Source organism: Ambystoma mexicanum, chromosome 2p (assembly GCF_040938575.1).
Source record: "Ambystoma mexicanum isolate Mex_15411 chromosome 2p, UKY_AmexF1_1, whole genome shotgun sequence".
In the NCBI taxonomy this organism is placed as follows: Eukaryota; Metazoa; Chordata; class Amphibia; order Caudata; family Ambystomatidae; genus Ambystoma; species Ambystoma mexicanum.
This window is the reverse complement of record NC_090923.1, coordinates 594,864,243-594,877,635: the sequence shown is the minus strand read 5'-3', so window position 1 is coordinate 594,877,635 and position 13,393 is coordinate 594,864,243. Positions and strand designations below refer to the sequence as shown.

General features: G+C 47.7%; 1 protein-coding gene across 3 annotated transcripts in view; it reads left to right on the top strand.

Annotated features, from left to right (window-relative positions):
• Positions 1-13,393, top strand: part of DCAF1 (DDB1 and CUL4 associated factor 1) — a 1,932,496-nt gene that overhangs the window by 751,043 nt on the left and 1,168,060 nt on the right. For all 3 annotated transcript variants that reach the window (XM_069644104.1, XM_069644105.1, XM_069644103.1), the window contains exon 11: positions 6,969-7,178. In XM_069644104.1, the coding sequence (XP_069500205.1) occupies positions 6,969-7,178 (210 nt within the window). The remainder of the gene's footprint in view (positions 1-6,968; positions 7,179-13,393) is intronic.

The following is a 13,393-nucleotide window of genomic DNA, read 5'->3' as shown; positions in this document are numbered from 1 at the left end:
CCGGCCTGGTGACGGAAAGACACCTCTTTCTTATGGACCCGCTGAAGTACTACTCTACCCTAGATTTGTAAAATCTTTGGACACTGTTGACTAATGGGAATAACAAACGATGTGTTATAGGAGTGACTTTTTTTCTCAAATTGCTGAACTTATAACAGAGGGATCCAGCTCCGGGGAGGCCTGGCATCATTAACCCCCAACGGTGAAACTACTAAAGCTTCTTTCCTTTCTAGTGGGACTCGGGACCATAGATAGTCAAAATCAAAGTAAGGACCTGTTTCATACAAGTTTGTAGACAGGAGTTTACAATCGGTTGTTTTTTGTTATAATTGTTATACAATTAAATCAAAAAAAAAAAAAAGAGATGCTCTCGCCTAGGGATGTTTAACGCTGCTCGTAGCGCGTTATTTTGGAGTACCTGTAGTTTGTTGATTATAGATTGGTTAGCACCTAGGTATAGGCTATTGCAATAGTCCAATTTAGACTGCATGAGAGCCCTGGCCAGCGTGTGGCAGCTATTAGTGGATAAGAAAGGTCTACAGGCCCTGATCAATTTGCCAGTGTAGGCAGTGGCTGAGGAAGTCATATTAACTTGTTTGGAGAGGTTGGTAATGGCATCGAGATAAAAGCCAAGGGTTTTCACATTTTTAACAATGGGGATTGTGTTACCATCAATAATGATGTTATTGTAATTAGGGCTGAGTTTCAGCATGTTATTAGGTGAGCCGACAAGGAGAAGCTCAGTCTTCCCATCATTCAGGCAAAGGCCGTGTGTGGCCATCCATGCCTGAATGATGGAGAAGATTTCGTTGATCCGGATGACGTCAGCACTATAGTTACCTGAGATGGTGAGGAGTATCTGGGTGTCATCTGCGTAATTAGTGTAGGTGACACCCAGATGGTCCAGTTTGTCAAAGAGAGGCTTTGTAAATATCTTATACAAAGTGGGGGAAACACAAGAGCAAGTGATAGGGTCTGCTGCTGTCACTGATGAAAAAACCCTCATGGTTCTATTAGCCAAGAAGGATTGTATCCATATGACAGCAGAGGAGAAGTGAGCTGCAGATGAGAGGTGGTTGCAAAGTATTTTTATGGTCGACCAGGTCAAAGGCCGCCAAGAGGTCTAGAAGGAGTAGGATGGCGGCGTTGCCTTTATCTTTAATATCAATCTGACTTTTGAGGTCAACAAGGGCCGTTTCTTTTCTGTGTTGAGGTTGAAAGCCAGATTGATGTATTCCTAGCGGTAATACAAGTTCACCTTTGGTACAAGCCTGTACTACTATGTTAAAGTGGTAACAGTAGTGGAGCAGCCAGGCTTATTTCAAGAGTATATGAGCAGTAGCAGAGATTACACAAAGGGACCAAAATTACTGTGACTCAAGCAAACACTGACTCGAGGTTTCAGGTAAAAAATATAAGTACATTTATTTTTAAACCATCAGTAAAACGCAACACTTCTATAAATTCAAAAACTACATGTAAAATACACTACAAACAACCAATTCTCTTGGCACAGAATAACTCAGGGTGAGTACTTTATGTTTTGGCGGACCGGTGTTGTTAAACAAGTGACATTACCGGGCATACATATGCAATCACTTTTTGACAGTTCGGTCGTATTAAAGAAACCGCGGCAAGAAATGTTACTGGGGCAAAAACACACTTAGCACCTGGGCTAACCAGAGAGAGTTGGGGCCAAAAATTATAGGCAATAGGTTTGTCACGGCAGACGGAACCAGAGAACACTCGCTAACAGAAATACAAAAGTCAACAGGCCGGAGCCAGTGTCAAGTGGAACCGGGTTCCTGTTGTCGAGGATCGCACAGTCACAGTTCAAGATTCAACGTTGCCAGGAGTACTTGGATATTGTCAACAGAGGAAGCAAAAGTTATAAGAAGGAGGGTAGACAAGGGCAAACCTTGGAGGAGGAGAAAAGGGATTCACACTGGTTCCTCGAAGCAGAACACAGTACCTTATTCAAAGAAGAAGCTGGTGCCATGGCAGTCGTTCCTGGTAGTTTCCTGCAGACCCACGGTTCCTGGTGCTTCTCGTCGTGGAGACGAGAAGGACGACGTCTGGAGGGGTCTGCACCACACAGGGATGAAAACAGGAGCAGCGACGGAGAATAAAAGGTGCGCTCCTTTAAAACAGGAGAGGCTCTTCTGATGGATATCCGGACCACTACAGCAGTGTGCCGCGATTTCGACCACAAACAGGATCCTCTGGCTGTGGAAGATGAGCTGGTTGACCCACCAGGCTCAAGGGAAGAAGACTCCGGACTGGATCTTCTCTGGTCATTGAAGGGTAGATAGCTTAGGACTGCAGCAGAGCTTCACCGGGACGGGGTAGTTGCAGCAGCCGTCGTCTTCTCCGCTTCTCTACGGTTCCTTGTAGTTCCAGTGGCGACTCTTGACTTCCAGCCCAAGAGTCCTGTCTTTTATGCGAAAATCCCCCATTGACGCATCCTGGCTGTCAATCACGCAGCAGGGGGGTGGTCCGGCCCGGACAACCACCTCCGCCAATCATGACAAAGTGCGACTTGGGTTTCCTAGGATACCCTGTGCACGGGGTGACTACACCCCTCCCTCACATTCAGTCCACCTAGACACCCAGGTGCCCAGAGGAGGGCTTCTTGGCAGAAGCCTGCTAAAATACGGTGAACAAAGAAGGCAAACCTGGTTTGCCGCGCAAAGTAAAACACAAGAAGGACTTTAACAAATAGAAATGGTGAATAAACCCGACCGGAGCCAAAAGAAAGTATTTGGTGAAGCGGGTTTATGTTCGAGGCTAATATAATAGCCTAAAACAATACCACGTTTATATCGTATAATTGCGGTAGAAAACCTAGGGTAGATACCACTGCCACCAGCCAAGTCTAAATGTTAAAAGAGCAAAACAATGCTCCAGGAGGGATAGATAAAAAGGGCTAAGGATTAACCCTTTCCAATACTCCATGTAAGATGGGGTGTACTGGATCTGTGGTTATTTGACTATGTAAAGTTAAATGGCAACTTTACCTGTTTCTGGGGGACAGTAGTCGGCCCCAGAAAAAGGAGTCATTGGGAAGTCTTAGAGACAACCCTGTGTTACTGCACTGAAAGGTGCGATGTAACACACACAAAAAATTGGGCTCATGGAGTGGTGTGCTCCAGAGCCCAAGATCACACAATAAGAAGAAATGCACATGACAAAACACAGGCAAGAGTGGAAAAAGAGGCACACGCTTACCAAGTGGAAAAAATGAACTCCAGAAATCCAGCAAAGCTGCTGCGGGACTCACTAGGTGAGGGAAATTAGCCATAGAATGAGAATTCTCCCTAACATCAACAAACAGGGCAGAACTAAGTTTTACTCCCTAGTTCAGTTAGTGGTACAGATTTGGGAATGGGAAATCCAGAAAGGCATATGACTCTAAACTGTTGATATTCTGGGACTGGAAATCTTCATGACCCCCACGGTTATGCAATTTTTGCAGGGATTATGTAATCTGTTTCCCCCACGTCCTTTTGTTCGTGCGTGTGCATAAAATTTAGCGTTAATATTTCTTATGGGCACTCTGTTCGAGCTTCTTCATTTTTGTTCGTTAAGATTGCGCACCCTTAAGGTGTTTTTCCTGGTCACCATCACGGGTGAGTGAGCTCCAGGTTTTCAGTTAAACATCCCTTCTTGGTTTTCTCCAAGCAAAATGACATTGAGATTGATGCAGTTCTTCCTCCCGAAGGTGGTCTTTGATTTCCAGCTCTCTCGAAAGATTTATTTTCCGGTCTTATTTTTTTTCTCCACCTCACCGTTCCAAGGCAGAGGAATTATTCCATCAAATGGACACTGTGCAGTGCCTCAGCTACTATGTCTCTCAGATGAGAGAGGTCATGAAAAGCAAGCAGCTTTTCATTTGTTATGCTGGTGCCTGTGCTAGCAGGGCTTCGACCAAACAGACCCTGTCAAGGTGGATCATCCTCTGCATCTCGTAACACTTATGATCTGGCTGGTAAGGATGTTCCTAAAGGTCTTGGGCACATTCCAGCATAGGACTGACTGCAACCTCAGCTCTGCAACGTGGAGTCCCTGTTCTCGACGTTTGTCAGGTGGCTATCTGGGCTTCTTTGCACATTATTGCTTGGAGTCTCTGATCAGGACACTTGTTTTGGCAGGGTTGTCCTTCAGAGGTTTCTGGTTTGGGTGGTGTCCTTGCTCTCCTCCCACCTTAAGATCTACATACTGCTATGTAAGTATCAAATATGAGGATCCTGTGGGAGGAAGGAATCCATTAGAAGACAAAATGACTATCCTCTCAGTAATGTTCTTTCTGATGGATGTTGCTCCCAATGATTCATCCTCACCCTCTCTACCTGACCCTCTTGGTTCTTCATTCTTATGCATTAGTGTGCTAGCAGAAAAGGGTAGGACTAAGATCATGTTGTGCAGCGCCTCAATCTATACTGGTCCCATCCCATATCCGGCACACATATGTTAAAGAGTGGAGCGAACACAAGGCCGCACTGTGCCCTCTGGCGGCCGATACGTTGCCAAAGAGCAACTCTGCTGGGAGAGGGCTATAAAAGATGAGCAATCAGCGAGAGAAACATCTATAAGAAAGAACATAACCGAGAGGTAAGTAATTTGTTTGTTCTTGTGTAATTCATGCTCTGTAATCTTCCCTTCCCATAGATATTAGTGTTTTTATAACATTATGCAAGTTATTCCCCTTTCCAATTGTAAGTATTTTTGTGCCTATAGTCCAATGGCAAACCACTTTACACTGTCATAATATATTATAAGTGAGTATGTTGAAAGTACTTCGATATAGCGGTGGGGGGGCACAGAAACTGGGATTTGACGAAGCCATCCACTGAGCCTCCCAAGTTTACGTTTCCAAGTTTGTAATTTCAGAAACCAGAAGGTGTCTCACCCACTGGTCCCTGGGAATCTGTCATCCAGGTGGCCAGGACACAGCCATCGCTTTTGGATCCAGTTGCTTGTGGTAGACTAGTGTGGCAGGATCACCTGGGTGAGGGGTCTTGTGGGATTGGCACAGCTGATGATGAGACGCAGTATCCCCTCACCTGTAGCACCTTTACCCCATCCTACCAAGTAGGATATCAAGAAACTCAACCCCACTTTTATAACACAAACACTTTCTCACAGACAGCCCGCTATGAGAGAAAACGGACACCCGAGCCGTATATCTGACGTGTCCCATTACAATGGTCAGGCAATTACTGACCATTACACACACACCTGACTTCCATTACACTTCCCCACACAGATAAAATGTGGAGCACGAGAGCACACTGAGCGAGGCAGAGCACACAAGGAAACAGCTGTTCCAAGATGGCATTTTAACAAGAGGAGAAAGATGGCGAAACAGAAGGGGATAGCAAAGAGGAAGTTCCCTTGACCTTTTCGACAAGGAACTGTTACTTTCATGAAGCCTCGAGAATAGAACACGTAAGACCAGGAAACCAGTGTGTCGGCGGTACCTGGGGCCCTCTCCGCGTTGATGATCAAGGCACGTATATTGGCTAGCTGCCGGGGTACTGTCCTTGGCTCCAACAGCAAAGCAGCATCAGTGAAATCAGCAAAGCCGCTGAGTTGGAGGCTGATGCAAGTCCAGACTGTGTTGAAGCCAAGCAAGCAGCAACATTGTATGGTGAGTGCTGGAACGAGCATTGTATGAAATGCGTGCGATAACCAATGCAAGTAAAGTTGAACTGCAGGTGAGTAATTGAGCTTTGAAACCAAGATACATTACCTTGGCAGAGTGGTCCGGCACAGCGTGTGTGCTCAATCGAAGATCTCTGTAAGGTTCCCAGCTGAGAGTTGACAAAAGTGAAAGAGTGGCAAAGGATTGTGAATCAAAGTGGTCCTGTAACGGGTTAAGCAAAATCCTGTGCACAATAGAAAGTCTGATGTTGACAAAGTAAAGAAAATTGGTATGCGCCTGGCAGAGGGAGAATGATTAAAGATCAGAGGATCTGAGCCCGGCGGAGGGGGACCTGAGGTGAATAGTAAATCACCTAAGAATTGTGTATATGTGAAATACGAGAAGGGAAGGTACTTTTGTTTGTTGCATCAGGCCCTCTGAAAGAAGAGACTTTGAATGACAAAGAGACATTCGCACAGAAGGCCATGATGTGGAAGTTTTGAACTGCACCCTCATGCTAGAGAAGCCAGAGACTGTACTAAGCTGGAGTGTGCCTCCTTGTCCTGTGCTGAAAACATGGGGAAGGGAAGCCAACGGCTTAAATATCCTGACATGATTTATTGAACCCTTCTTTTGTACACGATTTGTATTTAGAGGTAAGGATTGTCAATAGGTTTATTAGTATAGGCCATTTTATTTGGACAAGACACAACTAGGATGGCGTTATTCTTATTTGATGGTCGTAGCTTGCTCCCATCTTTAGATTTAGGATTAGACGAGCGTTTTTCAAATCCATTTGAAGTTCAGTTAACACCCTTGAACTGTGGTCACTTGTTTGTCTCACTGTTGATTCCATGCCTTCCTTATAGTATGTGCTGTGGCACCCACATTCTGTACAATGCAGGCACATCCCATAAGTATAGATGAATCAGATGAAGGACTAAGTATGCAAGTTACTATGAGCAAAATTTCTTACTTTGCTCACGTCTTGAAGCATGTTGTCAGCATTTACCTAAACCTGGGAGAGTGTGCAGTTTCTGGTTGTAAATTGCTTTTATGTTTTTTTTAACCCATCAAAACCTTCCAGAATGGTTGTATTCTTACTTGCCCATTTGTTTTGTTGATGAATGAGTTTGTAAAACATGTATACTAGTTTCCTTTGTCGTGACCCTGACGCTGACTGTTGGAGTTGTAGATTTTTGGATCCATTGCACAGAACATTGTGAAACTGATCACTAATTTTGCCAGTGCTGGTTTCAGTATTCTCCAATGATGGATCCGTCGGATGTCTCCTGACCTTTCTCTTCCTCCTCTCCACTTTTAGATCAGCACTTTGGAAATCCTCAACCTTGAAGATCAGGGTGCCCTTCTGAGTGAGGATGAGATTTTTGCAAGTCGCCAGACTGGGAAGCACACGTGTATGGCACTGCGTCGTTACTTTGAAGCTCACCTGGCGATCAAGGTGGAGCAGGTGAAGCAATCCCTTCAGCGAACAGATGGAGGCATTCTCATCCATGCCCAACCACCATATAAGGTAGGCATTTTTATCAAATCACATTTACATTACACGGGCAAGGGAGATCTTCTTGTAGAGCCATTGATTTATCCGCTTATGCCATGCTATATAATGGGGATTGTGGGTCCTAATAATACACGCAGGGGATGTACACTTTTTGGAGGAATATAATATAGTTTTAAAAAAGGATTTTATTTTTAAAATCATATGGAGCATTGTTTCACACAACATATTAGTAGGTAAATGCTCAGCAGTTCACACCTACATAAAAACCTGACCTTCCTATCCCCCCTGGCCCTCATGCAGTTTACCTTTCCTTTACAACAAATGTATAATGTCTTGCATCTAGAAGTAAATAAGTGAGGAAGCCCATCAAGAAATTACCATGTTTAATATCAAGCCAACATAGTTATTTAGATCCATCCATAGCTCAAACGGTACATTCAAAGCCTATGTTGGGGAGAATTCTCATAAATGTGCTAATTCCCTTCAACTTAGAGGACTTTTTTTACCTGGACAGTGTGTGTGAGCCTTTTTTCCCACTCTTTTATGTATTTTGATGCGTGTTTTACTCTTGTGTTCTTTGATTATGGAGTTTTAGATAACTCCATAGGCATCATGTGTGTTACACAGCACCTTCAGTGCTGTGTAACACACAGGATATCTTTTAGACGTCCAAAAGGTTTAAATACCTTCTCTGGGATAAACTACTGTTTCCTAGAGAATGTAAGGTTAAATTGACTTTACTAGTCTTTTTAAATTCCTAGACCCAGCACACACTATCTTCCTATAGAGTGCTGGAGGGGTTACCTAGTATCCCCTGTGTCTAGAAACGCATGTAGCAGTCAGTGATACCCTTTTCTATTGAACTGGCTGGTGGCAGTGGTTTTACAACGAACTACCATGTTTTTCCCCAACTGCAAACACTGATAGGTAAAAATCGCAGGAGCCATGTTTTTCAAGATTGCCCCTTTGGCGGGCTTCAGGACTGAAGACGGCCTCTGGCGCCTGAGTGTCTAAGGTGGGCAGGAAGTGAGGAAGGTGCCCGAAACTCCCTGTGCTTTCTCTCCTAGGAGACCCAAATACACTCTGGTGTGATTGGCTGGCTGGCTGACTGTCCGGCAAGGACAGCCACCCTGCTGGGTCACTGCCAGCTAGGCTGGAATGAATGGGAGAAAACTGTTTAAAAGGAGAGTCTCTTGGACTGGAAAGCAGAGTCGACCACTGGAATTGTAGAACCGAAGACGAGCTGGAAGAGGACGGCTGCTGCAACTCCTGGACCGTTGGTTTGCCCAGTGAAGCCCTGCTGCAGGTCCGAATTGCCAAGTTCATCTCAAGGACGACTTCTCCCTTTGAGTTGGTGGCACCAATCAACTCTTAAGCCACCTGGGTACCATTCTCGGAGCTGGTTAGTATTAACCAGGGGGAAGGACACCAGCTTGTGTGCTTGACTACAGCTACTCGAACCGAAGAGCTTCCATTTTGCCAGCTTTTTTTTTTTTTATAAATCAAATTTTATTGGCATTTAATGGTAACAATAGGCTTCTACAGCGTGTCAACTTTTGGGCAAATGCCCATCTTAACTTTACAATCAAACCATACATCCCTTGAGTTTCGCGCGAAACAGGTTGTCCATAACACTTCTCCTAGAACAACTCCGACTGGGCTAATGGCCGTCCGTGGTTAAACCGACTCCGCAAAACTAAGGCAAAGTGTTACATGCTATGGATGGTTTCGGGCCGGGTCATGAGACCCCATGATTCTCAGGGCGTTTCCTCTGTGTGGCCGAAAGCCTCCATAAATTGTAGCCAGTCCATCTCTATCTGGGCGCTCGAGCCCTGCGTAGCCGCTGTGAGTCTTTCCATGAAGTAGATGTCCTTAGCCAGGGCTACCCACTCACTTTTCGTGGGAAGGCCGGCCCTTTTCCATGTTCTAGCCCAAGCTGCTCGAGCTGCCAGGAGTAACGAGTGTGTCAGGTCGGGAAGTTTCTCCCAACGTTCATCCCTTAGCTGAAGGCCAAACATTATCAGGATAGGATCTTTTGGGTAAACCCCCTCTCCCGCCTCCCTTAACCAGCTCAGGACCTCAGACCAGAAGGCTTGAACCTTCGTGCACGACCACCACATATGCCAGTAGCCGGCTTTTTCCCCACATCCATGCCAGCACTCTGGGTCAATGTCCGGGAACATCCTTGAGAGGGTGAACGGGTCATACTGCCATCTATGAAGGAGTATGACAGCATGTGTTTTATAGTGGCAGGAGATGGATGTCTTAAACGCCCTGCTACAAATACGTCCCCATAGCCCGTCCCCCACTCCACAACCCAGGTCCCTCTCCCATTTCCTTCTAAGGCTTTTGGTCGTTCCCTCCCGGGGGATCATGAGGGCTCCGTAGAGGAGGGAGACGAGTCCTTTCATTTCTACGTGAGAGTCTAGAATTCCTTCGACCGGGGTGAGCTTTCTTTGTATGCAGGGCTTTAGTTTAGGTTTCATTAGGACACCCTTGAGACGTAGATATAAGAGCGGGGAGAAGTTACCAATTCCCAAGGCCTTCTCAAGTTCCTGAATGGGAATGAAGGAGTCCTCCCACACCAGCTGACCGACTCTGGCTAGACCTGCCTCGAACCAGGACTGGTAGTGTTTGTGGCCTGAGATTTCCTCTAGAACTGGCGTGGACCAGATGTGGCTCAGGGGCGAGGGCCAGGTGGTCACTTTTTCTCTAATTCCCTTTCCTGCAAGTGCTTTCCACATAGTTCCAAGGATGGGGTGGTCCCTGATTCTTTGGGGTAGTTTTTTCAAGGGGACCCATAACCATTCCCCCACGGTGACTGGGTGTAGGTAGAAATTTTCAAGGTAAACCCATTGTTTATTGGGGTCCTCCCTAAGGTGTGGGGCCAGGGCCCTAAGCTGAGCTGCTCTATGATATGTTCGCAGGTCTGGGAGGGCTAAGCCCCCTCTGTCCTTGGGGAGGGTGAGGGTCTCATATCCTATTCTGGGTCTCCGGCCCTGCCATATAAATTGTTATTCGTCTTTTGGCTTCGCTAAGGTAGGATTCTGTGGCCTCCAAGGGGAGCATCTGGAAAACGTATAGCACCCTAGGTAGAAGGTTCATTTTTATAGCATTTATTCTTCCCATCCATGAGATCTGTCCCTTCGCCCAGCCCTCCATGTCCCTGAAGAGTTTGTCGAACAGAGGGGGGTAGTTTGCCTGGCTCAGGTCTTCGTTAGGTCTTACTATATTGATCCCCAAATATTTTATACCCTCGGGGCAGACTTGGAGACCCAGTGGGATCAATTCGGCTAGGTTTCTTTCTGCATCAGGAGCAAAAGGGAAGACCATGGACTTGCTTATGTTTACCCTGAAGCCCGAGAAGCGGCCAAATTGTTCTATGACCTGCAGGGCGGCCGGGACCAATCTCGTTGGTTCCCTCAAGTGTAGCAGAATGTCATCTGCGTAAAGGCCCAGTTTAAACGTGCAGCCTCCTATATCTATACCTCTCACCATCTGGGAGCCACTGATGCTTTCTGCCAAAATCTCCATGGTCATTGCGAACAGGAGTGGGGAGAGGGGACAGCCCTGTCTGTCCCTATCTGTAGGGCGAAAGTATGTGACAGGTGGCCATTGACCGTAACTCTGGCGGAGAGGGCCATGTATATGGCTTTAATGGCCTGTCTAATCCCCACCCCGAAGCCTAGTTTCTCCAAGACCCCGTGCAGGAATCCCCAGTCCACCTGGTCAAAAGCCTTTTCGGCGTCGATGGACACCAGAACCGGGTTGTCCCCCTTCCGTGCCGCCTCCCTCATGACGTGGAGGGTCTTGCGAAGGGTATCCGCCCCCTGCATTCCCTGTATGAAGCCCACCTGGTCCGAGTGGATCAGCTCCGGCATGTGGCCATCTATCCTCGTGGCAATGATCCTGGTAAATAGCTTTGCATCTACATTTAGGAGAGAGATCGGTCTGTAGGACCGACAGTCTGCTGGGTCCTTCCCCTCCTTTGGAATCACAGTGATCAATGCTTTACCAAATGATGGGGGTGCCCTCCCTGTGGCCATGATGTTGGAGAATAATCTTGCCAGGAATCCCGCTAGGTGGCCCGAGAATGCCTTGTAGAAGCCCGCCGTGTACCCATCTTCTCCCGGGGCCCTTCCAAGCTTGAGGCCTGATATTGCCTTGAGTACCTCCTCCTCTGTTATTGGGGCATCCAGGGCCTCCGCCTCCAGGGCTCGCAGGGTGGGGAGGGCGACCCCACCGAGGTATGCGTCAAGCATTTCCTTCTCCCCCCCCCCCCCCCCCGTCGCTCCCATACAGGATTTCATAGAAGCCGGCGAAGCTCTCAGCTATGCTTTCGGGATCTGAAGTTTCCTCCTCTTCTCCACAGACAACTCTGGACACCCACCTCTCTGCCCGTTGGCCACAGAGTTTAGCTGCTAACATAGCATCTGCCTTATCTCCTTTTTCGTAATATCTTTGGCGTAAGTGTTGGAGTCACAATTCTGCCCATCTCGAATTCCCTCAGGTCCTGCCTTTTCCCTCTTACTATGCCCAAGTCTCTCGCCCTCTCCTCCTCCCCCTTCCCATCAGACCTTTCCAGTATAAGGATCTCTGACCGAAGTCTGTGAGCCACGAGCGTCCTCTCCCTTTTTTTGGAGGCCCCCCTCGCTAATCAGCTTACCCCTCCAGGTTGCCTTCGCCGCCTCCCATACTAAGCCTTGGTCAACTTCTCCAGTATCATTTAGTTCGAAGTATTCTCTAATCGCCTCTATCATTTCCTCTTTAAAGACTGCATCCCTTAGGAGGAAGTCATTACATCTCCACAGAGAGTTCCTAGGTTTTAGGCCCGAGATGCTAATGTCAGTCCAGACAAGGTCGTGGTCTGACCAGCTGACTGGGCGGATCTCTGAGGCCTCTATTCTGCTCATGTGCTGGTGTCTCGTAAAGAGGTAGTCTATTCTGGTTCTCGTACCGTGGGCGGCTGAGTAGAAGGTGAATCCCCTCTCCGTTGGGTGGAGCTCTCTCCATATATCCACCAAACCTTTCTCCCACATTAGGTCCCGAAGCCCTCCATAAGGTTGTGCCCCCCCGCCACCCGGTGGGATGGCCTCACCACTATGGTCCAACTCCCTGTCAGCCCACATGTTGAAATCCCCCTCCCCCCAAGAGGAGGAGCCCTTCCGCTCTGGTCAACACCTCCGCAAGGGCTTCTTGGATAAATCCCAGCTGCCCTACGTTGGGGCAATATATGGCTGCTAGGGTGATTTTTGAGTTGTGCAAGTTGCCTGACACTACCATGGCTCTCCCGTCTTCCCTCTCCCATCGGGATACCTCTGTCAGTTTGATTCCTGTGCAGAACAATTCCGACACCCCCTTCTTAACGTGGCCGAATACCCAGAAGGTCTAGCCCACGTGGGATCCCCCTCTCTTCCCCCTTCACCGTTCTAGTTTCCTGGACAAAAAGGATATCGGCTCTCGCATTTTTCATTTCCCTCCCCAGAAGTGAGCGCTTTGTCAGGGAGTTGAACCCCTTAACATTGAGGGAGCCTATTCTGAGGGATTCGGCCTGGCCCTTCCTCTCATTCTGTGTCATTAGTTCTATGCCTTGCATTCATCTTTTACCCGGTCATGTGGAGATTGTCCCGTTTCCTTGTTGAGCTTGGTTCGGTCTGGGCCCGCGGGCCTCTAACTACCTCACCCTCCCTTCCCCCCCTCTCCCCTCCCTTCCCAGTTCAAGACGCCTGCCAACGGGCAAGCCACCAGGGTGAGAGAGTGTCCGTACCTCTCAGGACTCTCGATGAACTCTGTGTCCCCTGCCGGGATTGCAAAACGGGTGTCCCTGGGTTTTCCGATCAAAAGTCATGGTTCACCAGGTCTTCCCCAGCTTCTGACGTGGGGGTGTTTGGTTTTCTGAATTTTCTCCTGCCCTTTGTCGTCTTCTTCGTGGACCAAGGGCCCTCAGGTTGTCTCCGGGGATCAGGCTCCATTTGTGTACCTCCTTCGTTCCCTCCCTCCGGGGAGTTGCACTTGAGCACTTGGAGGACTTGTGTGGCTTCTTTGCCGTCGGTCACCCTGTAGTCTACACCCGCTCGCTCAAAGGAGAGGGCGAACAGGAACGACCATCTATATCTTATGTCCTGGTTGGTGAGCCACTGATTGAGCGGGCGGCAATCCCTCCTGCGGGATAGCGTGAAGGTCGAGAGATCTTGGTAGATCCTAATTGTGTCCCCTTCAAAGATGAA